General features: G+C 39.4%; 1 protein-coding gene across 1 annotated transcript in view; it reads right to left on the bottom strand.

The window, feature by feature from the left end:
• FREM2 (FRAS1 related extracellular matrix 2) overlaps positions 1–20835 on the bottom strand; it is a 167065-nt gene that overhangs the window by 91123 nt on the left and 55107 nt on the right. Inside the window, exons 3-4 of the mRNA XM_007117016.3 lie at positions 6596–6742; positions 86–316 (exon numbers count right to left, since the gene is read on the bottom strand). Of these exons, the coding sequence (XP_007117078.2) occupies positions 86–316; positions 6596–6742 (378 nt within the window). The remainder of the gene's footprint in view (positions 1–85; positions 317–6595; positions 6743–20835) is intronic.

The following is a 20835-nucleotide window of genomic DNA, read 5'->3' as shown; positions in this document are numbered from 1 at the left end:
CATTGAATTTAAAACCTCCTTTATAAGGTGTTTTGTCATAAAAACCCAACAGCGACAACACCAGTGAGTTGATGGTAGCTCTTACCATCTCCTGGGTCCACGATCTCCACTGTGGTCACCGCAGGGAACTCCAGGGCAGCCAGCACGGGCTCTGAGAGAACCACCTGGAAGGTCTCGGACTGCTCATGTTCTCCATCACTCAGGATCCGCACTCTCCACGTGGCCCGGGTCTGGCCTGGGTTGAACTGCACTTGTTTCTGTGCTTTGCCCTTGAAGTCTTTGTCTTTTTTTGCAGTCCCATCTCTTGAGCCAATACCTTCACAGAAACACAATATCATTTCCTTTGTTTAATTTTCAGCTAGGTTATTAAGGCTTTCCTCGTTGTTAACTTTTTGTGTCTCACTGTACCCTGCAGTGCAAAGTAAATCCTGCTTTGATTCCATGAAATGGAGAGTTGGGTATGGGTCTTACAATAAGTGTTCTACTGTAGGTGTTAAGCAGTCCATGATTCTGTTCTACTCTTGCCCCATTATGGTTTTGCTATATATTCTTTGAGCTAAGTTTGTATTAGAACCACTTGTAAAACAGGACCAAGGAAATTGATGCTCACATTCTGAAATAGTCTCACACCCACAAATTCGTACGATCTAAAAACTCTTCACATTTACTTTTTTTCAAGGGTTGTATTGCATGTGTTATATTTTAAAAACTTAAGAAAAATTCTCTAGCTAGAAGATATAAGCCAGGAAGAGACTCTGTGACTCAAAGAATTCTTTGATAATCTAAGCTGTAAATGGCCAAGCAAAATAATAAAAAATTATAATATTCTCTAAACATTTAACGGAACTAGGACCCTTAAAAAAATCTAATTCAGTGTTTGTCAACATGACTATTGCCAGGTTTTTCTTTGTGGAGCGCTCCAGAATTCCACGAAGCCATGTGAAGAGAATTGGAGAGCTAAATATTTATGGTTATTATATGCAGTACTCTTCTGGTTCACTCAAGGTCCATTTCAGTTAGCCGGGAAGGTTAGAGCATCCCTGAGACTCTAAGTACATTACAAGGGCATCTTTATTTGCCATTACTATGCCACATACTCAATCATAAGATATATTATCAGTAAAGCAATGAGTAAGAGTCAACAAATTCAACATCAGAGAAAAATTACAAAATTGCAGTTACTATTTGTTCTAGTATATTTTCAAGTACTGATCAGAACCTCTTAATGATACAAGTTAATGGAATAATTTTCAAATATAGTCCTTTAAACACTGGCATTTTCAGAGAAGTTGGTAGAAAGACAGATCTAAAAAGAGAAAAATAAAATCTTGTGCCTATTAGAATTAAAAAGTCTGAAAATAAATTCTTTGTACCATTTCTCACTTAACTGAAAAAAATTATCTCATTTTCAGAAAATGCCCTTTTGTTCTTCAAACTAGAAATGCAACTGGACCAAGTAAGATCCATTCAACCACAAATGTTCATTGGGTGCCTACTATGAGCCAGACAGAACAGATAAAACCTCTGTCCTGTGGTGCTTATGCAAGATTAATTTGGTTTTCTTTTCAGGTTCTCATTCGTTATCTATTTTATACCTAGAATCAACAGTGTATATATGTCAATCCCAATTTCCCAATTCGTCCCACCCTGCAAGATTAATTTGAATATTTATTTCTTCATCTGAATATATCACTGTTTCATCTTAAAATGAAGATGAAGATAAATATTTCACTAAACTATTTCTGTCTTATAGATCTCAGAAATATTCCATTTTTTCAGTAGGAGGTGAGGCATAATTTACTGAATGGCAAGAGAAAAAAGGGCACAGAACCAGGAATTTCAGCACTACGTATCTTGTTGGGCACTGCAGACTTCCTGTTAGCTCTCTGGTTCCTAATGCTCACAGAGCGGCTGTCAACACCTCTCGGATCCACCACAATTCACTGCCAAGGTGATGATGAAAGGAATCGTTCTCTCTGAGGTTCCAGCACACATGCGGCTCATTGACCCATTTATCCCCAGTGGTACGACCAGCAAAAGAATCTATTATTTGGCCTCTGATAGCTACTGCCCACTTTTCTGATTTGTTTTGTTTCATCAACAATGCATTATTTTCCTGGAGATTCAAAAGGCAGTGAAAAACCAAAAGGACTCCATATAACACAAGGAATGTCCACTAGTTCCAACTGGTCATACTTCTGACTGATAATCAAATCATCCAACCTAAATAAAAAATAAGTTGCAAAGCCAAATCTCAGTTGTTGCTGTAATTTTGTGGTGGATTTTGAAAGAGATTCCCAACTGAATGTGAAGTATAAATAGACAATATCATTGACTCGTCAGGTGAAGAGGAACGGACTTCTATTTTATGAAAAAGATTGCTGTCTTAAACTCTTTGGTACATTTCTCAAACATGAGAAAACAACGAAGGGCATGTCATCTTTTTTAAAAGGTACAATAAGACCAAGATGGAATATTAAATTTACTTTGGGGTCAAAAATAAAGATTCCCTTTTCATTATTAACACATAGTACCTATTCTAAGTGCAGGGCTAGTCTACCTTGTTACTAAAAGTGTGGTCCATGGGCCAGCAGCACGGACCAGATCTGGACGCTTGTTAGAAATGCAGAATTTCAAACCCTACCCCAGACCTATTCAATCAGAACCAACATTTTAGCAAGATCCGCATGTAAGTCTTATGTGCATTAAGATCTGAGGGTGGGTAGATACATACTAAATACATCATACCTCCACGAGGCACTCTTACGTAGGTGCCCAATTTTAATAAAGGATGAAGAAATGGTGTATAGATTGTGAAGGAGACAGATTAGTTCACACTTTAATGTGGTAGACAAGACAGTCACACACTCAATGTTCGAAAATTTTGCTCTTACTTGGAGATACAAATATTCAGCTAGTAAACCATACATATTACAAAAATATTATTATATGGGGCAAAAAGAATTCTGGAAATTAAGAGGCTTAAAAATTGGGCTTAAATTTATGCTTCTTTTTTCAAAGATATTTATTAAACAAAACATATTACTTTGATTTACTAAATGCAACTACAATTGCATCTTTTCCTGTGGCATGGAAAAATGGTATGGGGGTTAAGCAAGGTACGTTGTTTTTTTTGTTTTTTTTTTTGTGTGTGTGTGGTATGCGGGCCTCTCACCGCTGTGGCCTCTCCCTTTGCGGAGCACAGGCTCCGGACGCGCAGGCCCAGCGGCCATGGCCCACGGGCCCAGCCGCTCCGCGGCATGTGGGATCCTCCCAGACCGGGGCGCGAACCCGGTTCCCCTGCATCGGCAGGCGGACGCGCAACCACTGCGCCACCAGGGAAGTGAAGCCCCAAGCAAGGTACTTTGGAATGAGAGGTTAGACTTCAATCCTACCTCTGCCACATAGCGGCTATGAAATCATAGGCAAGTTAACTTCCTCGGTCGCAGAGGATTTAAGAAGCACTGTGGGGTGGTAGTTAAGAGAATCTGCCCTGGAGCCAAATCTCGCTTCTGGCCTTAGTAGTTATGTAACTGGGGATATGACAACCTTTCTGTTTCCTTACCTGTATAACGGGGGATATAATGACCCACTTGGGGTTGACTGTGTAAGGTGTTGAGAACCAGGGCTGGCCTGTAATAATAACTCAATAAATTAGCTATCATTACTATCCCCTCACAGTCCATTACCTAACACAGTGTCTGGCACGTAACAAGCACTCAAGCAAATACTAGTTGAGTTAGTGAATAAAAGATTGTAAAGAGGGCTTCCCTGTTGGCACAGTGGTTAAGAATCAGCCTGCCAGTGCAGGGGACACAGGTTCGAGCCCTGGTCCGGGAGGATCCCACATGCCACGGAGCAACTAAGCCTGTGCGCCACAACTACTGAGCCTGCGCTCTAGAGCCCACGAGCCACAACTACTGAGCCGCGTGCCACAACAAGAGAAGCCACCGCAATGAGAAGCCCGGGCACCTCAACAAAGAGTAGGCCCCGCTCACCGCAACTAGAGAAAGCCCGTGTGCAGCAAAAAAGATCCAACTCAGCCAAAATTAAATAAATAAATATATTAAAAAAATAAAAAATAAAAATAAAAAAGATTGTAAAGAGTAAAAGAGATGGGTAAAGTAGTTAATGTGCTTAGTGGAATATCTTGCGTTTAATGCGTGTTCAGTAGCTGGGAGCAATAAGATCTTTGAAATTGAAAATTTTTTGTGAGATGCAAATACATATTTAATTTATTAATGGGTTATGATGGTTATAAAATGAACAATTATCTCTGAGAAAATACATATACAAAATACATGATTTATTAACTGTGTGCCTGAAGGTAAATGATATTCTGTCTTTAGCTATAATACAAACTATCTAATTCTAAACCTCCATACGTGAAATTGGAGGTTGTAGCGGAACAGTAATATGAAACATATCCCTTGTAGAACTTCTACAGGGCTACCCTTTGCTTTAACATGACTTTTCCATTCCCAGTCCTAGCATGAATTCTATTACCATCTTCAATGATTGATGGGTATGGGCCCCACACAGAAGTCTTTCCAACTTTCTATCACCGTGGCTTACTAAGTAACCTTGTGAGGTTAACCAAGTAGAGCTATAGAGCCTTTTTAGAATTATGAATGATCTCCATACCTGCAGGAAATAATAGTTCATTGAAAAAATAACTTCAGGAGAAAAAAAGAGGCTCATTCAATATTTTAGCATTCAGCTTAAAAAAGGGCAACAGTGAGAAAAATCTGAGAAGATAGTTTTAAAAATATTTTTCAACCATTAACTTTCCCATTGCTATCAAGGGGCCGTATGTGAGTGAATAAATATACTCACTAGGAGTGGGAATTTAGGTAAAACACACATAGATGAAAGCATCCTTAAGAATTGCTAAGGTGCTCTGTCTTTTAATTATTACTTTCCCTGTGAATTATCTGCTATATTTTCAAGCACAAAGCACAGTTAAGGTGCATCTCTGACTGACGATATGTAAGACAGAATCAAATTCCTGATCTGAAGGGCACACGTGTGTGCGCAGAAAGAACACGCCTCTTTGAGGGCAATAAGAGCATTCACTGTGCTCTAGAAGGTTAAACACAGATTGTAAATGACCGCCTACAAAGAGGCACAGGCAAATAAAGATGATAAAAGCAGAGCAGCCAGATGGGTCTGCAGGTGGACCAGCACTCCTGAAGCCAGAGTAGCCTTGAGGGGTCAGTAAGGCATAATGTGAAAAACCCTCATCTAAAGTTAAAAAACAAAAAGCATTTTTGAAATAAGGGATAATTAATAACCAGCATCAGTGGAAATCATGGCAGGTGGTTGGGGATAGAGTTCATGGCAAAAGTATGGTGTGTAGAATATGCGTGTGTGTGTGTGTGTGTGTGTGTGTGTGTGTGTGTGGTGATAGGGATCTACTGTTTAAGGCTTTTGAATTTCATGGACCAGTAAAATTTCAAATAATCATTTTGGAAACAAACACAGGGTTATCAACTTTTTATTTTGCCAACATTTTCCTAGATTCCTAGCTTAGTTGATACTCACAATGAAAGCTCTTTCACCGCATGAAAATTCTATCAGCCTAGATGTCTATATAACACGGGGTACCAAAAATAATAGAATTACCTGGCGTGCTATTATTTTTCATCACCATGCCAAATATTTTGTGCTGATTATATTACTGTTTAAAATGACGAATATACCTGCTTTTCTCTATTTTATGCTTATGTGAAATTGAACGTGAGCTTGGAGATGAAAAAAGGTTTACTCATTTGCTTTTGACTCTTTTTAAAAAAAATTTTATTTTATATTGGAGTATAGTTGATTTATATTGTTGTGTTAGTTTCAGGTGTACAGCAAAGTGATTCAGTTATACATATATCCAATCTTTTTCAGATTCTTTTCCCATATAGGTCATCACAGAGTATTGAGTAGAGTTTCCTGTGCTATTCAGTAGGTCCTTGTTGATTTTATTTAAAAGGGTAAGGCAGCAGAAAAGGATTAGTATTTAACACCTTACTGTTGGGAAGAAAAGTCACAACATTTATCTTTTATGTAGCGCTCTTATGTAGTGTTAGGGTTTTTGAAACTTTTAGTGACCTACCAGAGCATTCAAATGCAACAAACAGATAGTAAATTACACTTCAACGTCTAATAGGTCACTGAACAGTTTTTTTGTTTACTTAGTATTAAAGTAGGCTTCATAAATTTATATTTCAGCAGGATTTTATCTTATAAATCACAGATTTGTCTAAGCCTATTCTAAGATCTAGTGACATTTAAGTTATTTTAATTTATGAGTGATTACTGTCATTTTGTAAAGTTATTTTATATCAGAGAAATATCATATGTAGATAGAAGATTTGAAGAGATATATATTTTGATTACATACTTCCTATTTTTTCAGCCTTTGTCTCTTTGATTTAGCCTCAGCACAAAACTTTTGGCATGTTTCTTTAGTAAAGAACCTTGAATTGTCAGTATCTCCCTAAGCTTTAAAACTAGAGCAGAAAACGAAACGTTTTAAATCATTGTAAAATTATGAACTTGTGCTACAAAAATGCGATTTTGGGACAGAAGTGCAAATTAAACTTACTTATAAAGGAAGTCTCTCCCAAATAACCTCTACGTTTAAGCACGACATCTAGAAATTTGGAGTCCTCGTTGATCAAGTAATATTCCTTTTCAAAGGAAATCCATGCCCAATTCAGACGAAAATGCTGCTTGATTAACTTGTTTCCACCTGGAAAACAAAAATTTAAAGCCTCGAATTAGTGGTTTCTTGAATGAATAAAGTCGTCCAAAGACGACTTTAATGATGAAACATGACGAATCACTCTAGCTACTTGGTTTGATTCACAATCTAGGATACATACATGGAGATACAGTTCACTGACTGTTATGCAGAAATACAACTGACATAATTCTTTGCAAAATCCCTTGGTCTTTAGCAGGGGAAGTGGGTCAGAGCGAAGGAACACAGAACTACCAGCGGCAATTTTGTTAAATCATAAAGTCAAGTATCCAAGTTGCAGGATGACTCATTTCCCACAAGGTGCCGCTGGAGAGCAAGTTTTTCTATAAAGAAAGCCGCAAGGCTCTTTTGTGATGTTAAACACACACACACAACTTCACAAATACCTTTTTCTGGTTCACTGAGCAATTGGGTGGAAGGCTTTAATTATAACCACTTAAGGAAAAACAAATATCCCTTCTCCACCTCCCTTCCCCACTAGATTCCACTCCATTCCTTAAAGCAAACAGACAGGTCTTTTCATTGATTCCATTCTACTCTGAAGATAAGGCTTTCTCCTCCCACCTTCCCACCAAAATGGAGCTGGCTGCCTATCAGTAGAAAATGTATGTGATCTCTCTAATGTGAAAGCTGCTCTGCTAGGTGAAAGAAAAGAGAAGTGGTTATCAGCTGATCACCATGCATGTATCCCTCTACTTCCTTTGATCTACACCAATTATTTCAGAGTAAGGTGAGGTTTATACACAAAAGGCATCAATAATTTCCTTTAAGTCCTTCTGTAAAAGGGGGAAAAAAGCCCAAATAATAAACACAGCTAGAGACACAATTTTAACTCCAGTTTCTTCTCTTCTGAGTTCACACAGGGCTACTCTAGAGAAAAAGAAATGAGACAGGGAAACATCAAGGCTTTAACAGACTGAGAGCAAAAAATCTGCACGTGGGAAAGAAAACGTAATTAACAAACACATGAAAAAAATGTTCATCTTTGCTAGAAATTTTTTAAAAAATTGCAGCATCTTTGGGTTATGAACTGACATGTACTAAAGATTAAAATGAATACCCAGTATAGCCAAGATTATTTAGGGAAATTGGTTTTCTTATTTATTGCTGTTTAAATTGTAAATTAGCACCGATCCATTTAGACAGCTACATGGCAATGTGTGCAAGAGACAAAAAGATGTTCATACCATTTGATCTTGTAAGTCCTTCTGTGCAAGAAGCAAAAATCTATTTGTAAGGGACTATTCACTGCAATATTTTCTATAATAGCCCTCAAACCAAAAATCTTAGCGTCTACTCTATTTACGGTACATCAAATCAATGAAATACGATTCAGTCATTAACCAAAAAAAAAAAAGAATTTTTTGTTGAAATACTTAAAACACAAAATACAGAAACGAATGGTATTGATACTGTGCATGCAGTGATGTACTAACATGAAACATTACAAATATGGAGCTGCTTGGTGTTTTAAACGGATGGGATTATGGACCTGTCATTTTCGTTAATTTTAAAAATCTTAGATATAAATAGATTGGAGAACAGGAAGTTCATTCCACGTTTTGTCCTTAAGAACTTATTATGCCTGCCACGTCTTAGACACTGGGTACTGTTCTGGAGAGGAGGGGCCACGGGCTGGGGGCTCCCCAGAACTGGAGTCCATAGCCCACTTCATTCTTATCTGCTGTCTGACTTTGAGCAAGTTTCTTCCCTAGACCTCTGTTTCCTCATCGGGAGAATCAAACGAGGGTCATATTAATTAATGCCTGTGTCTGCTGTGAGGATCAAGCGAGAGGGCCCACATATCCATGCAGTACAGTGCGGTACATACGTAGCATCCTTCAACAAAAGTGACCTAGCTCCCCCGGCTCACCCCACGCATGCTCAAGTCCACCCCGCACACCCACTGCCAGACCATTAACCTGCCTGAAATGCATCTGCACTCAGTCCTCCTTTGCCCCGTCTCCCTACGGCTGCTGCACACATCAAGCCATCAGGCTATCTTTGCAGATTTCTGGTTTCACCTGCCCTGCCCTGTCTTCTTCCCATTGTCTCTAATCTGCTCACTCTGAGGTCCATCCGAGAGTCTTGCCGCTCCATGGATGCCCCACCCTCACTCTTTCTGTTACTTCTGTCCTTCTGCCTACAGTGATATCCCCCATCATTCTTCTGCTTGCACTTCTACTCCTCAAAGGCTCCTTTTACCATCCCCTTCATGAAGCCTCCTGCAGCGACCCCAGCCCTCTCATCTCTGTGATTCTGCAGTTTTTCACCTATTGATTACTTTGTGCAGGTTTGTGCTTTAGCAGATATCCTCTCACATTGTTTAATTGTACACATTTACTAATTGTACTCATTTTTGTCAGAGATTGAGACTGGCATGCATTCTTTTACCATGCCAACACTTGGTCTTATTGTCTTTAAAAATACTTTTTTACATTATTGTGTTTATGTTCTATTATTGGGAACATTTCCTCTAGAAAGTCATAGACAAACAACAGGAATAGAATAACATTTAATCAATTAAGTTAATACATAAAACCTTTCTGATTTCTCAACTAATCATTACTTGCAAACAACCTTATGCCACACTTCTCTCTCAATTAGACTGTGGCTCCATCAAGTCCTAGATTTTATTCCAAACTTCTTGTCATGCTATACCAAGCCACTCCTGTCCATCCAAATACCTACAGCTTCACATCCTATCACTTCTCCACAGAGAGAAACAGCTGGTCATATCTAGCTTCTCACTGTTTCCTTCCCACATGCAAAAGCATGTGGGAAGTCTTCTGCCCAGAATATCTTTAGCTTCCTACTCCTCCTTGCAATTTGTTCAGGTCCAACTCACCTAAAGCTCAGGAAGCCTGGCTTATCATGCAGTGTATACTTCTGTATCTCCAATCAGAGTGATTGTAATTCTTTTCTCTTCATGTGTATTCTGCCACTAACTTCCTAAGCGCACTTCCCCAGGACAAGTACTGGTCAAATTCATCCTTCTAGCGTCCAAATCGAACATAGTGCCTGGAACACAATGAGGTCTAAAGACTTCTTCCTTGACTAAAAAACCTATGGATAAGTATGATTTTTGGTAATAAAATGGCTACTTTGTGACTCCTATTTTATTCCTTATTTCATAACAGCTCTCAGCTTACAAAAACAAAGCACATACTACAGTTTTACTTGACTTGTGATTAATAACCTCTGACTTATTTGGTAACTCTTGTGTTTAACAAATGAATTTTATTATAATTCTGTATACTTTCTTCCTATTTCTTTCCCCTATGTCTAAGAATGAGATCACTAAGCATACCATTTCTCTATTTCTTTAACAATTTTTAGCTAATTTTAAGATTTGATATTACCCTTTTTCTAAATATTGCATGGTTAAGAAACTTGAGTCAATGAGGCCTTTCCGTGACACTTAATATGACACAGCAAACACCAGTGGAAACCCCAGAATTCTCTAGCTCCTTTATTCTGGGCAATTTTTCCCTCCAGTGCTTTCCATAATCTCATATCCCATTTATGCTTTCTTTTTTTGTTTGTTCACTCTGTCTCCTCCCATTGTCACCCATGATCCAGGAGGGCAGGGAGTTCATTTTGCCTACTGTTAGAAAAATGCCAATTTAATGAATTAGACACTCTAATGTCTTGGTTGAAAGAAGTTCAGTAGTGCTTCATTTAATGGGCAATATAAATATCCTATATAAATGTAACATATCCCTTTTAGCACTGAGTCATTTTCTCTTAATAAAATTATTTTTTTAATTTTTACTTTTATTTTTAATTTCTTTAATTTTTAAATTAAAAAAAATTTTTGGCCGCGCTGCATGGCTCGTGGGATCTTAGTTCCCCAACCAGGGATCGAATCTGGGCCCTGGCAGCGAGAGCACTGAGTCTTAACCACTGGACCGCCAGGGAATTCCCTAAATAAAATTATTTTAAAAAATTAATTTATTTAATTTATTTATTTTTGGCTGCACTGGGTCTTCGTTGCTGCGTGAGATTTCTCTAGTTGCTGCAAGCCGGGGCTACCCTTCACTGTGGTGCACAGGCTTCTCATTGCGGTGGCTTCTCTTGTTGCAGAGCACGGGCTCTAGGCGCACGGGCTCTAGGCGCACGGGCTTCAGTAGTTGTGGCTCGCAGGCTCAGTAGTTGTGGTGCATGGGCTTAGCTGCTCTGTGGCATGTGGGATCTTCCTGGACCAGGACTCGAACCCGTGTCCCCTGCATTGGCAGGTGGATTCTTAACCACTGCGCCACCAGGGAAGCCCGAAAATTATTTTTAATGACGCTCTTTCTAAAATGTCTTGCATACTTCTATGAACACTATGTAAAGATTTTAAATGATTACCTATGAATGTGAATTATTGGAATTTGTGTTTGTCTAGATCATACCTCCAGGGGTTATTGATGACAAAAGGTCTGTTTAACCCTTCCATTCCATCATGAAGATGGTCTTAAGGATAGCTAATTTCATCTCTACTTACAGATTATAAATTATAAAACTTATTTTCCGGTTGGTGCTTATGTACTGGAAGGAAGAGGGTGCCCGGTTACTGGTTAATCAGGGGTTTCAAGTGACACACAGCTGAACAAGTTTGCCAAGGATTTTATATGTCGACCGCTTTCAGATTTTATTTGAAATAAAATTCAAAAACAATACTGAGAAACTTTGCTTTGCGAGACAGTGACATGCTCCAGGCAATTGTTTTAAAGGTTCAGCATTCACTCTACATCGGGGATTTTTAAGTAGATATTTTGCTAGAGACTACAAAATTAAATGTGTAAAGCTTCACTCTGAATGGGATTAAATGCTACCTAACTCTTCTGAGTTCTACATACGCAAATCATATTGCATTTCAGAATTTGTAAAATCTTAGGCACTACTTATTATGCAGGAGTGATATAAGGATCTGAGGAACTAAGCTGAAGTTTATTGTAACTCTCATTATTAAAATTGCCTTGCACAATGGAACTCCATATTTTATCTAAAGAATGGAAAGACATGTTATTTATTCGTTAATTACCTACCAAGTAAATTCCTCTAAAACCTCAAAGTGGGAATAATCACGGTTGACACTTTTAATAACAATAGCCACAGCTTACTGAATGTGAAATTTCAGATGAAGTTAAACAACTTAAAAAACCAGCAAAGTTTCACTTCAATGTGATTCTTTGCTTTTCTAAAATAGATTCTGTCATCTATGATGCTCAAGGAGCTAGTCTCAACGTCTCATTGGAAACAAATTAAAGTCTGTAACTTGTGTCATAAATCCATACAACAGGTGCTTGACAGCTGATAACTACACTCCCAAATGCTTTGTCCCCAAACCCTGACACCACAGCCATTAAGGTTTTGATGAAAAGACCTCTTTTGAACTTTTCCAGCTGGTCTTTAGTCGTCTTCCTCTTCTTTTTTCAATGGGAACACAATTTTTTTAGAATAACAAAGAGTCACAAGCTTCAATTAGCCCTCCCTAGGAACTTAGGGCTGCCTGATTTCTGTAAAGACAGAGCATACTTTTTTCAATACGAAACTAGTGTCACGACTTTGACTTGTGCTTAAATAAGGATCATTTCTGGGGGTCTGTTTAGCTTTGACAATTTTTTTTTTTTCTTGAAGAAAAGTTAGCTACCAATAGAAAATGTTCCATTGGTAATATTTTTCCAAACTGCTAAGATTTTCTAGCTTGCTACAATTCCATTTGCCTGAAGTTCAGCCTGGAAGCTGACCTAGAAATCAAATATACAGCTATTTTAAAAAAGCTGGATGGGGGCGGGGGGAGGGGAAAGTGTTCCTGGAAGATTAAGTATAAGAACAGAGATAAGAAATCCAGTAGAAAGGGAACTTCAAAGAATTTGATAGGAGCTCAGGACATTTACTCAATATTTATTTCCTTCTCCTTTTCCTATTTAAGTAATTGGATATTAAAGACAAAGAGAGAGTGGTCAAGATGCATTCAAAATCTCCCCTGGGAAGGGGTGGTAGTGGTGCTAATCCTGACCCAGACCCCCAGAGATGAAGAGCCTTGATCTGAGGGTAGCTGTGCCTTAGTATGACCGACGGAACTCCAGGAGAACTGGCAGACAGACCCAGAAAAATTGTCAAGAGATTTTATAATTTTGCTGACTATTTAGTAACTCCAAGGATTTAGTCCAATAATCTTTTCCAAAATTGCTGCAATACAACTTTCGATAATTGGGATATTATTTTCTTCCTCCATTTTGTACACACCTACCCATGCCATTCCCACTGCTATACACATTCTGAAAAAGAGGCAGCATAGCACAGGGGGTCAGATCCACAAAGACACATGAAGAATATACATAGAAATGTATAGAAAGACAAGTAGCATGACAAAGACCCAGAGGTGGAGAGAAATAGGCACAGCACACGTTGACCTCTATGGATATACACACTCATGTAGAGGTCTTTTAGGCTATTCTCAGGCAAGGCACTTATAAGCACACCCTTCCTAATAAAAAAGCAGACATGGAGCTGTGATAACTTGGTCGTTGTCATACAAGTCACATAAAATTGAGCTCAAGCATGGATTCGTTTACACTCTACCCTCTATTCTTTGGTAGGCTCTAAGGATAAGAAGTTACCAAGTGATACGGAGGTGGAGATGGGGCTGACAAATATACCAATGTTCATCTAGAAGTAAGAGCATCACAGTCTGCTTTAATACGTGTAGTTTCATTCCTTAGGGACATGATCTGATCACACGTACACCCGTAATGTGTAAATAATGGGTTTTCACACACGAGGTTCCAAAGACTTGAATTACCGTTCATCTACTCTACAAGAGGTTAATACAGAGACGATTCTAATTATTCTGGGATTCTGTATTTAAGAATTCATCCACTCGATAACATGTATTTTGGGGGCTTGCTGGACACGTGCAGAGCAGTTTTGAAAAATTTGCATCATCTGACTCTCGGCGTTCTTGTTTCAGCTCTCGTACTGTAAACAAGTGTCCTTTTCACCGTCCATTTAGCGCCACATTTTCCCCATTTTTGTGCTTTTCGCTGGTGATTTCTCTATTTAAATAGCCCCCAAGCATAGTGCTGAAGTGCTGTCCAGTGTTCCTGAGCATAAGAGGGCTGCGATGTGCCCTTGCGGAGAAAATACACATGTTCCCTAAGCTTCATTCAGGCACGAGTTACAGTCTGATGACCACGAGTTCAGTGTTAATGGAGCAACAGCGTATATGTCAAATAAGGTGTCTTTAAACAGAAGCACACAGAAAACAAGGCTGTGTATTGATCGGCTGATGAAATGTATGACCAGAGGCTTGCAGGGAATCTAACTCTGTATTTCCCCTGGAAGCTATCATTTAGTATTCACAGTGATTTCATAGAACATTACTGCGAAGAACGAGAATCAATTGTGTTTACTCAATACCAATCACAAGAGGTTAGTCTTTGGGGACAGGGCACAGCGGGGCGCGGGGAGTGGAAGTGTTCTCCCTCCACACACGTTTGGCCTTCCTTTAATCAATCCTTCCCCTGGCTCACGCCCAGGAGCGGGAGCTGAAATGAATCCTTACCGCATTCTCGGATCGGATCGGCAGCCCTGGCCTCCCTCCAAGATCTGTCCCTAGTCAGAATAGCACTATAGGCTTCAGACACAGTCATGGCTCACGGGTAAAGGGTGGATGGGTTCCCCTGAATGGCTACCTGTTATAATTTGGAAATATTATGAGAATTTAGGTAACCGGTAGGGTTATCTTTAACCTCTTAGGAAATAATATACATGGAATGAATTCTGATGCAGAATAACTCCTACTCCTAGAGAATCTTAGGATACTCTGTTCTAGAATCTCAATGTAAGCAACAGCCAAGAATGGGGATTCATGCGTTTTTTCTGCTTGTTTGGAAAACTGGAGTAACAGACCCTACGGAAACTGATTTTCTTGGGCTCTAAGGAGCCTCTAAACAGAGAACTCATGGTTATGAACATGGATGTGTCAGGCACAATATTGTAGCCTCTGTACAAAGTCTTAAACATCAGCACAAAGTAGGGATTCAGAGTGCGGTAAGAGGGTATTACTCATCTCTAACTGGAGCCCAGGATCCTGGATGAATGGGTCCCAGAAGAGAGAAAACCATAACTGGAAATTTATAGAGATGCTTAATTAATCTATTTTTTATACCAGGTTCCAAGCAGCACTCTTTTAAACATCCTTTCCCTTCAATAGAACAGAAAAGATCACCCCGCAACTCTGGCACCCACTCTTTGGGGGCCTTGGGGCCACAGGCAGGTCCCTGTTATTGGGGGGTTGAACATGGCATCTGGTATCCCTGGCAGAGTGGTGGTGGCCCTGGGCTGAGTGCAGAGAACACCTAGCCGTGGGCAGAAGCATGGCCTTTGGCCAACAAGACTGGCACAATACAGTCACCGGCCAGTCGTAAAAGGCAATGGCTCAAAAGAACTAAAACTCACCTGAGTGCAGGTGTAAGCTGGCCGAATGTCAGTTCAGCCTTGGGGACCCTGAATTTGCTTGGAGAGGAGGACCGGGCACAGTGGGGGCCATGGTCAGGGTGATTTTGATGTTTTGTATGTTCTCTCAATGCATCTCACAATAGCCCTGCAGGTTAGGCATCTCCACATTCTATGGATGACGCTGTGTCAGGTTAAATTACTCACTTTAAATTCTATAGATACAGTGTGTGATCGACTTAGGGTTCAAATTCAACCCGCTAATATTGTTTTTACACTTCTTCTGAGTAATCAGATTACTTCCTTTAGGTCAATATTCTATTTACAGGTGACGCTACCTTAATTTTAATTTGCTTTAACTTAATGTCTAAATGAGTGCCATCGGATAGAAGCAAAACTGATGATCTGAGTGTGTTTCCCTCTACCACCAGCAAGCCCTCTTGTGTTAATTCATAGCAAGGCTGACAAACGGTTAAGAATTAAGTGGGAAAAAACGGATATGAAGGTCAGTTTTGAAATAGTTGAGACTGAATCAGAAAAGTTAACCTAAGTTAAGGGTATGACCCTCTTAGTTTTTGAATGAATTTGGGGCCATAGCCAAAAGCAAGGGACACTGGGAGGAAAACGCTTCTTCCAGGCTGAATGATGTGCTCCATCAGGGCCACAGCTGGGTCAGGAGTCCGCAAGCCCCAGCCTGCAGGGATCCTCCACAATTCTCTAAGCACGGTCCCTTCCCCCAACTCCATCCCTAGCAAAAAAAGGAATGTGCTTATTTGCAGCCCCTGTAAAAAATGAAAAAAAAAAAAATAAGGGGGGAACCATGAGTTTATATCTCCTAATTTAGGGCTTAAAAATATTTCCTTAAACGAAACTGATTTAATTGTGCAATACTTTGCTTTCTTAATTAGGAGTTTAAACCGGTGAAATGAATGTGTTCTCTGTTGGTATGCACGCCTAGGATAAGGAATTCAGATGTACCTCTACAGAGGACAAAGGACAACGCAAACGTATAATTTCAAGGTGAACTCTCATTTACAACCTGCGTGTTCCGAGAGGATCACCGTGCAGTCTAAATTAAAAGCTAGCGCAGTCATTTTAATGCAGTAATATGAGTAACTAAGGAAACTATTTTCCGAAAATGAAAGTGGGATTCTGTATTCTAAACAAGAACACCAACTAATTCAAGAAATAATTATCTGTTGAACAAGACAAGTATAAACTCCAAGCATTTTAGAGCAAGAATGAACTCTAGATTGCATCTTTTCTCCCTGCTCCATTTTCCCAATATCCAGAAAGGCTGTGATTTGAATAAGATTACAAAGCAGCTATTTGCAGAAGAGAAATAAATCCCCAGCGGTTTTCACTCCTAAGCTACTGGTCTTTCCATTTAACAGACTGTGATCTCAAATACTGTGCTTAAGCAGAAGATCATAAAAATTGTGTTTAAGATGATACGAAATTATAATACATATATATAATATATATAAATAAATGTGGGAGGACTTACCATTTCTTTGTAAAGCAGCCCCCAAATAATTTTCTATCATTTTCTCCCATTTACATATAGCAGTAAAATTTAAAAACTGCCATACTTTCAAAGAAACAATAACTACTTTATCAAAAGTGAGTTAAGTCTGTCAAGAAGAACCACACCCTCTCCTGCCTCTGGGGAAAGGAAAAAATGCAAACCAAAACACCTGGTGCAGCAAGATTTCATGCATGCACTGCCTGAGGCAACATATAAATTTATTAGATCCCTGGCAACACATTCTTAAAATAAACTTAATAGCCTTCAGGTTTCTGTTCAAACCAGAGTCTAATTCCTTTTGTGGCGCCAGACATCTCCCCTCACCCCAAGGAGACTCTGCAGGGAAACGAAAGCAATGGTTCCTTCTCCTGTACCTCTCCGAGTAACCAGTTTAGCACCATTTAGTTAATTCCCTGTGAAGGGAGGTTGCTTCCTATTTGTATGAGAGCACCATGCACATTACTAGAAGACACAACCGTTACAATTAACAAGGATTATAGTTTGAGCTCTGTTTTGGATGGTCTTTTGAAAATGTGTTATATCCACCTTGAGACAAATATATAAAAGGGGGGGGGGACATTCAGAAGTGCCTTAATCTGGCTGTTAAACAAAGAAACCTTCTTTAACCTAACTTGTTCACATTTTTACCACAATTTAAATTTGATGGCTAGGATGGAGGGATCAGTGTGGTATGGCAGCACAAAAGCCATTCTATAATTAAAAAACTGTGAGTGAATTTTGACTTAGAGTCCTAGGATGCTAGTGCTAAATTCAAGTTTTAGGTTAATCTGTTGTCACTGTTTTCAGATCTGAGTCAGTAACATGTTCTGAGGTGTATCTGTTCTCAGAAGTAGAATCAAGATTTGGAAATTTTAGATTTTTCGATTTAAAATTAAAAAGAAATTTGTGGAATCATATCACATCTGGTTACCTGGCTATTGCTCCTGTGACAAACTAAAAAACCTTGTCATTGATGTCTGTCAAGAAAGGTAGGAGAGAGGGAAGCAAGGAAGGACAGAAGGACGAGGGAAGGAAAGAGAAAGGAAGAGAGGGGGAGGGGAGAGAGAACGGGGTAGAATACCATCAATTTCATGTCTGTTCTCACATTTTTCTCTTCATTTATTTCAGATTAGTTTCTCAAAGCTAGCTTTTGTGCTCGACTTGTGCGTTATTTAATTAATCAGACTCTTTGGTGACTGCTCTGATCCCCTTAAAATTATGCCAGAGCTACAAATACAGCCACTCTTGGTGATTTTACTGTCATATATAGCTGCCGAAAGAGAAAGAAAAAAGACACAATAAGTATAAAGACAAGTTGGTATGGTCTTAGAGCACCAGACCTTGCAGGGAAATAATTTAGACAACACACAGCAGTGTGTTTGTTTAAACAGAGCTCTGTGCAAACACACGTGTTATAAAGAATAAGAATGGTTCACGTATAGTCCCTTCTGTAAGACAAACTGTAGTAAGGAGGGTAAACCAAAAATCATATGTCAATTATAATGCAACACGTAAGGTGAAAGGTGAGCCTACAGTACCTGGGGCTCAGAGGAGGGACGGGAGGACATTCAGCTGGGACCACAGAAGTCTTGACACAAGAGGTGCCGCGGGCCGGGGGAGGAAGGACGGTGCCACGCGGAGGGGAAGAAATCACAGGAAAACAGGTGCAGGAGGACGGCTTGGTGTGCTCATCGGCAGAATAGTCAAGCTTTGCAGGGTTTGCGGAAGCACAGCGGAGAAGGAGGAGATAAGCTGGGGCGTAGTCAGGGGGCGGATGGAGGAAATTTGGGGTAGAGAAAGGATCTGAATTCTACTTTAAGAAATACTAGTTTAGTAGAATTATTCAAGGACTCGTTAGAATAAAGTTGGCTTAGGAATCAAAGGTATCATTCACAAGCACCCCCCAAATTAGTTTTCTTTTTAAAAAAATAATGTTATTCATTTATTATTTATTTTTAGCCGCTGCCGGCTTGTGGAACTTTAGTTCCCCGAGGAGGGATGGAACCCGGGGGCCCTCGCAATGAGACCAGGAGCCCTAACCACTGGTCTGCCAGGGGATTCCCCAAATTAGGTTTTTGCCAGTGGAAGATAAATGAGTCTTCCACTGGCTATGGAATAGTGCTGTGAATATAGCAATATTCATAGACAAATGAGTCTATGAATATTGCTATAAGAAAATAAAAGTTTTGTCCACAATAAAATAGGAAGAGTTAGGATATTAAAATTTACCCAAGAATAAATAAAATGGCTAAACAAAATGCTCACCATAAAGTCAATAATATCATGAATACTTGAACTGGCAGACTGAAAACAAACTTTTGCCGAAACTGCCACAGGTAAGTTTCTCTCTCTGCCTCCTATCTCTCTCAGCTTAAAATAAAATGTGACTCGGTATGACAAAATTCGCTTTCAGGCCAAGATAAACCACATTTTTCTTCACTTGGTTAATATGCAATGCTGGTGGCATGATTTGAATATTCTGAAGATTTGAGACAATGATTACTGCAAAGAATTCACGGGTTGCAGAAAACTCTTTAGAGGCACACTTGGAAAGCCATACATTGACTTTGCAGCTCATAACCTAGTCTAAATGGGTAGTTCCCAGAGGTGGGCAGATGGTTAATGATTTTGCCTTTGTGGAGACATTTGTTAATGTTGGGAGACATTGTTGCTTGTCACAACGGGGGAGAGAGAGCGGAACGTTCCCGGTGTCTAGCGGGTAGAGGCCAGGGAGGCTAGGGACCCTACAATGTACAGGACAGTCAAGATCTGACTGTGCATAAAGAATTAGAATTATCTGACCCCAAATGTCAATCATCTAAAACTTACTATATTCTGACATATCAACATACATAACCTAACATAAACATATTATTTGCCTTTTCTCCATAAATTCCATGTTTTCTTATGAACTGATAATACATGTGGTCAAATGATAAACCTGCCTTCTCTTTTTACATAAATACGCAGAGATTTTCAAAACCATCATTGATGTGGAAAGTTTCCAGGACAAAGAGTTTATTCTCTTGTTGCAGGAAGTAGATGAGCCAGTAGTTTTCCTACACAGTCAAAATTTATGGCTAATCCTCAGGGAAGTTAGAAGTGAGGATCTTGAGAAATGCACAAACTATGCCAAAGGAACAGTGTATGCATGACTTGGATTTTAGTATGAAATCAAATATGTGGGCAATGATTTCCCTTCTAGAGGTTTTCGGGAGATTAGGCTTCACCAGAACACCTGAGAGTTGAGAGTACGAAGTAGAAGGGCTTCCTAAGGTCATTTTAGGAGTGTGAGCTGGTCATTTTAGGACAAAACTGGACACGGGTCATCCAGCTTTCCATGCCTTTTTGTAGTTGAAAGGAGAAGTACTACCTATTCAAATGCACGTGTGCTGGCACGTACACGTGTGCTGGCACGTACACGTGCGCACATACACACCCCCCTTTCTTTTGCTTTTACAAAGCATGAGAATACTGTCCAAAACATTTTCTGAAAGTATAGAATACACAGTCCTTTAATGGTCTTCCACTGAACAAATTAGAGAAGCATTTCCCTGAATACGTGTATTCAAACCTTATTTTTCCTGTCTGTTAATAGCTATTGTATTTTAAAAAAATCACTCTGAGTCAACTAGGAGAGAACCATCCCGGGATTAAGCTATATAAACAGAATTCTTCACTGCTGCAATTCTTAGGGCCTTTAATATACGAATGTCACTGAGCATGTACAAGGAAGGGATAGAGTGTGTTGCATTTCTCAATCTCATTTCACCAGGGAATCCATTCCTGAAGCTATCCTGTGAGACTCTGTTCTATAGAATGTACTTTGGGATAAGTTGGCTTCAAGTAGAAAGCATTTAAAATCCAGATATGAGCAGAGAGCCTCGTGTAGTGTCAATCACATCCAAGTAACATAATTTTCAATTGTTCACATTTGACACCAAAAGTTGGAATTGTACATCATAATCTTCAAAAGTTGGAATTCTACTTCATAATCTTGAGGAGCAAAACCCAACAAAGTTAAGGGATTTCCTTCTATCAGCTATATAAATTCTGGTTCAAGGCACTTCCATTTCCTAATCGGAGTGGAAGAGTAAATGTGTTA

This window comes from Physeter macrocephalus, chromosome 13, assembly GCF_002837175.3.
Source record: "Physeter macrocephalus isolate SW-GA chromosome 13, ASM283717v5, whole genome shotgun sequence".
Lineage (NCBI taxonomy): Eukaryota > Metazoa > Chordata > Mammalia > Artiodactyla > Physeteridae > Physeter > Physeter macrocephalus.
This window is presented reverse-complemented; position numbering and strand designations above follow the sequence as displayed.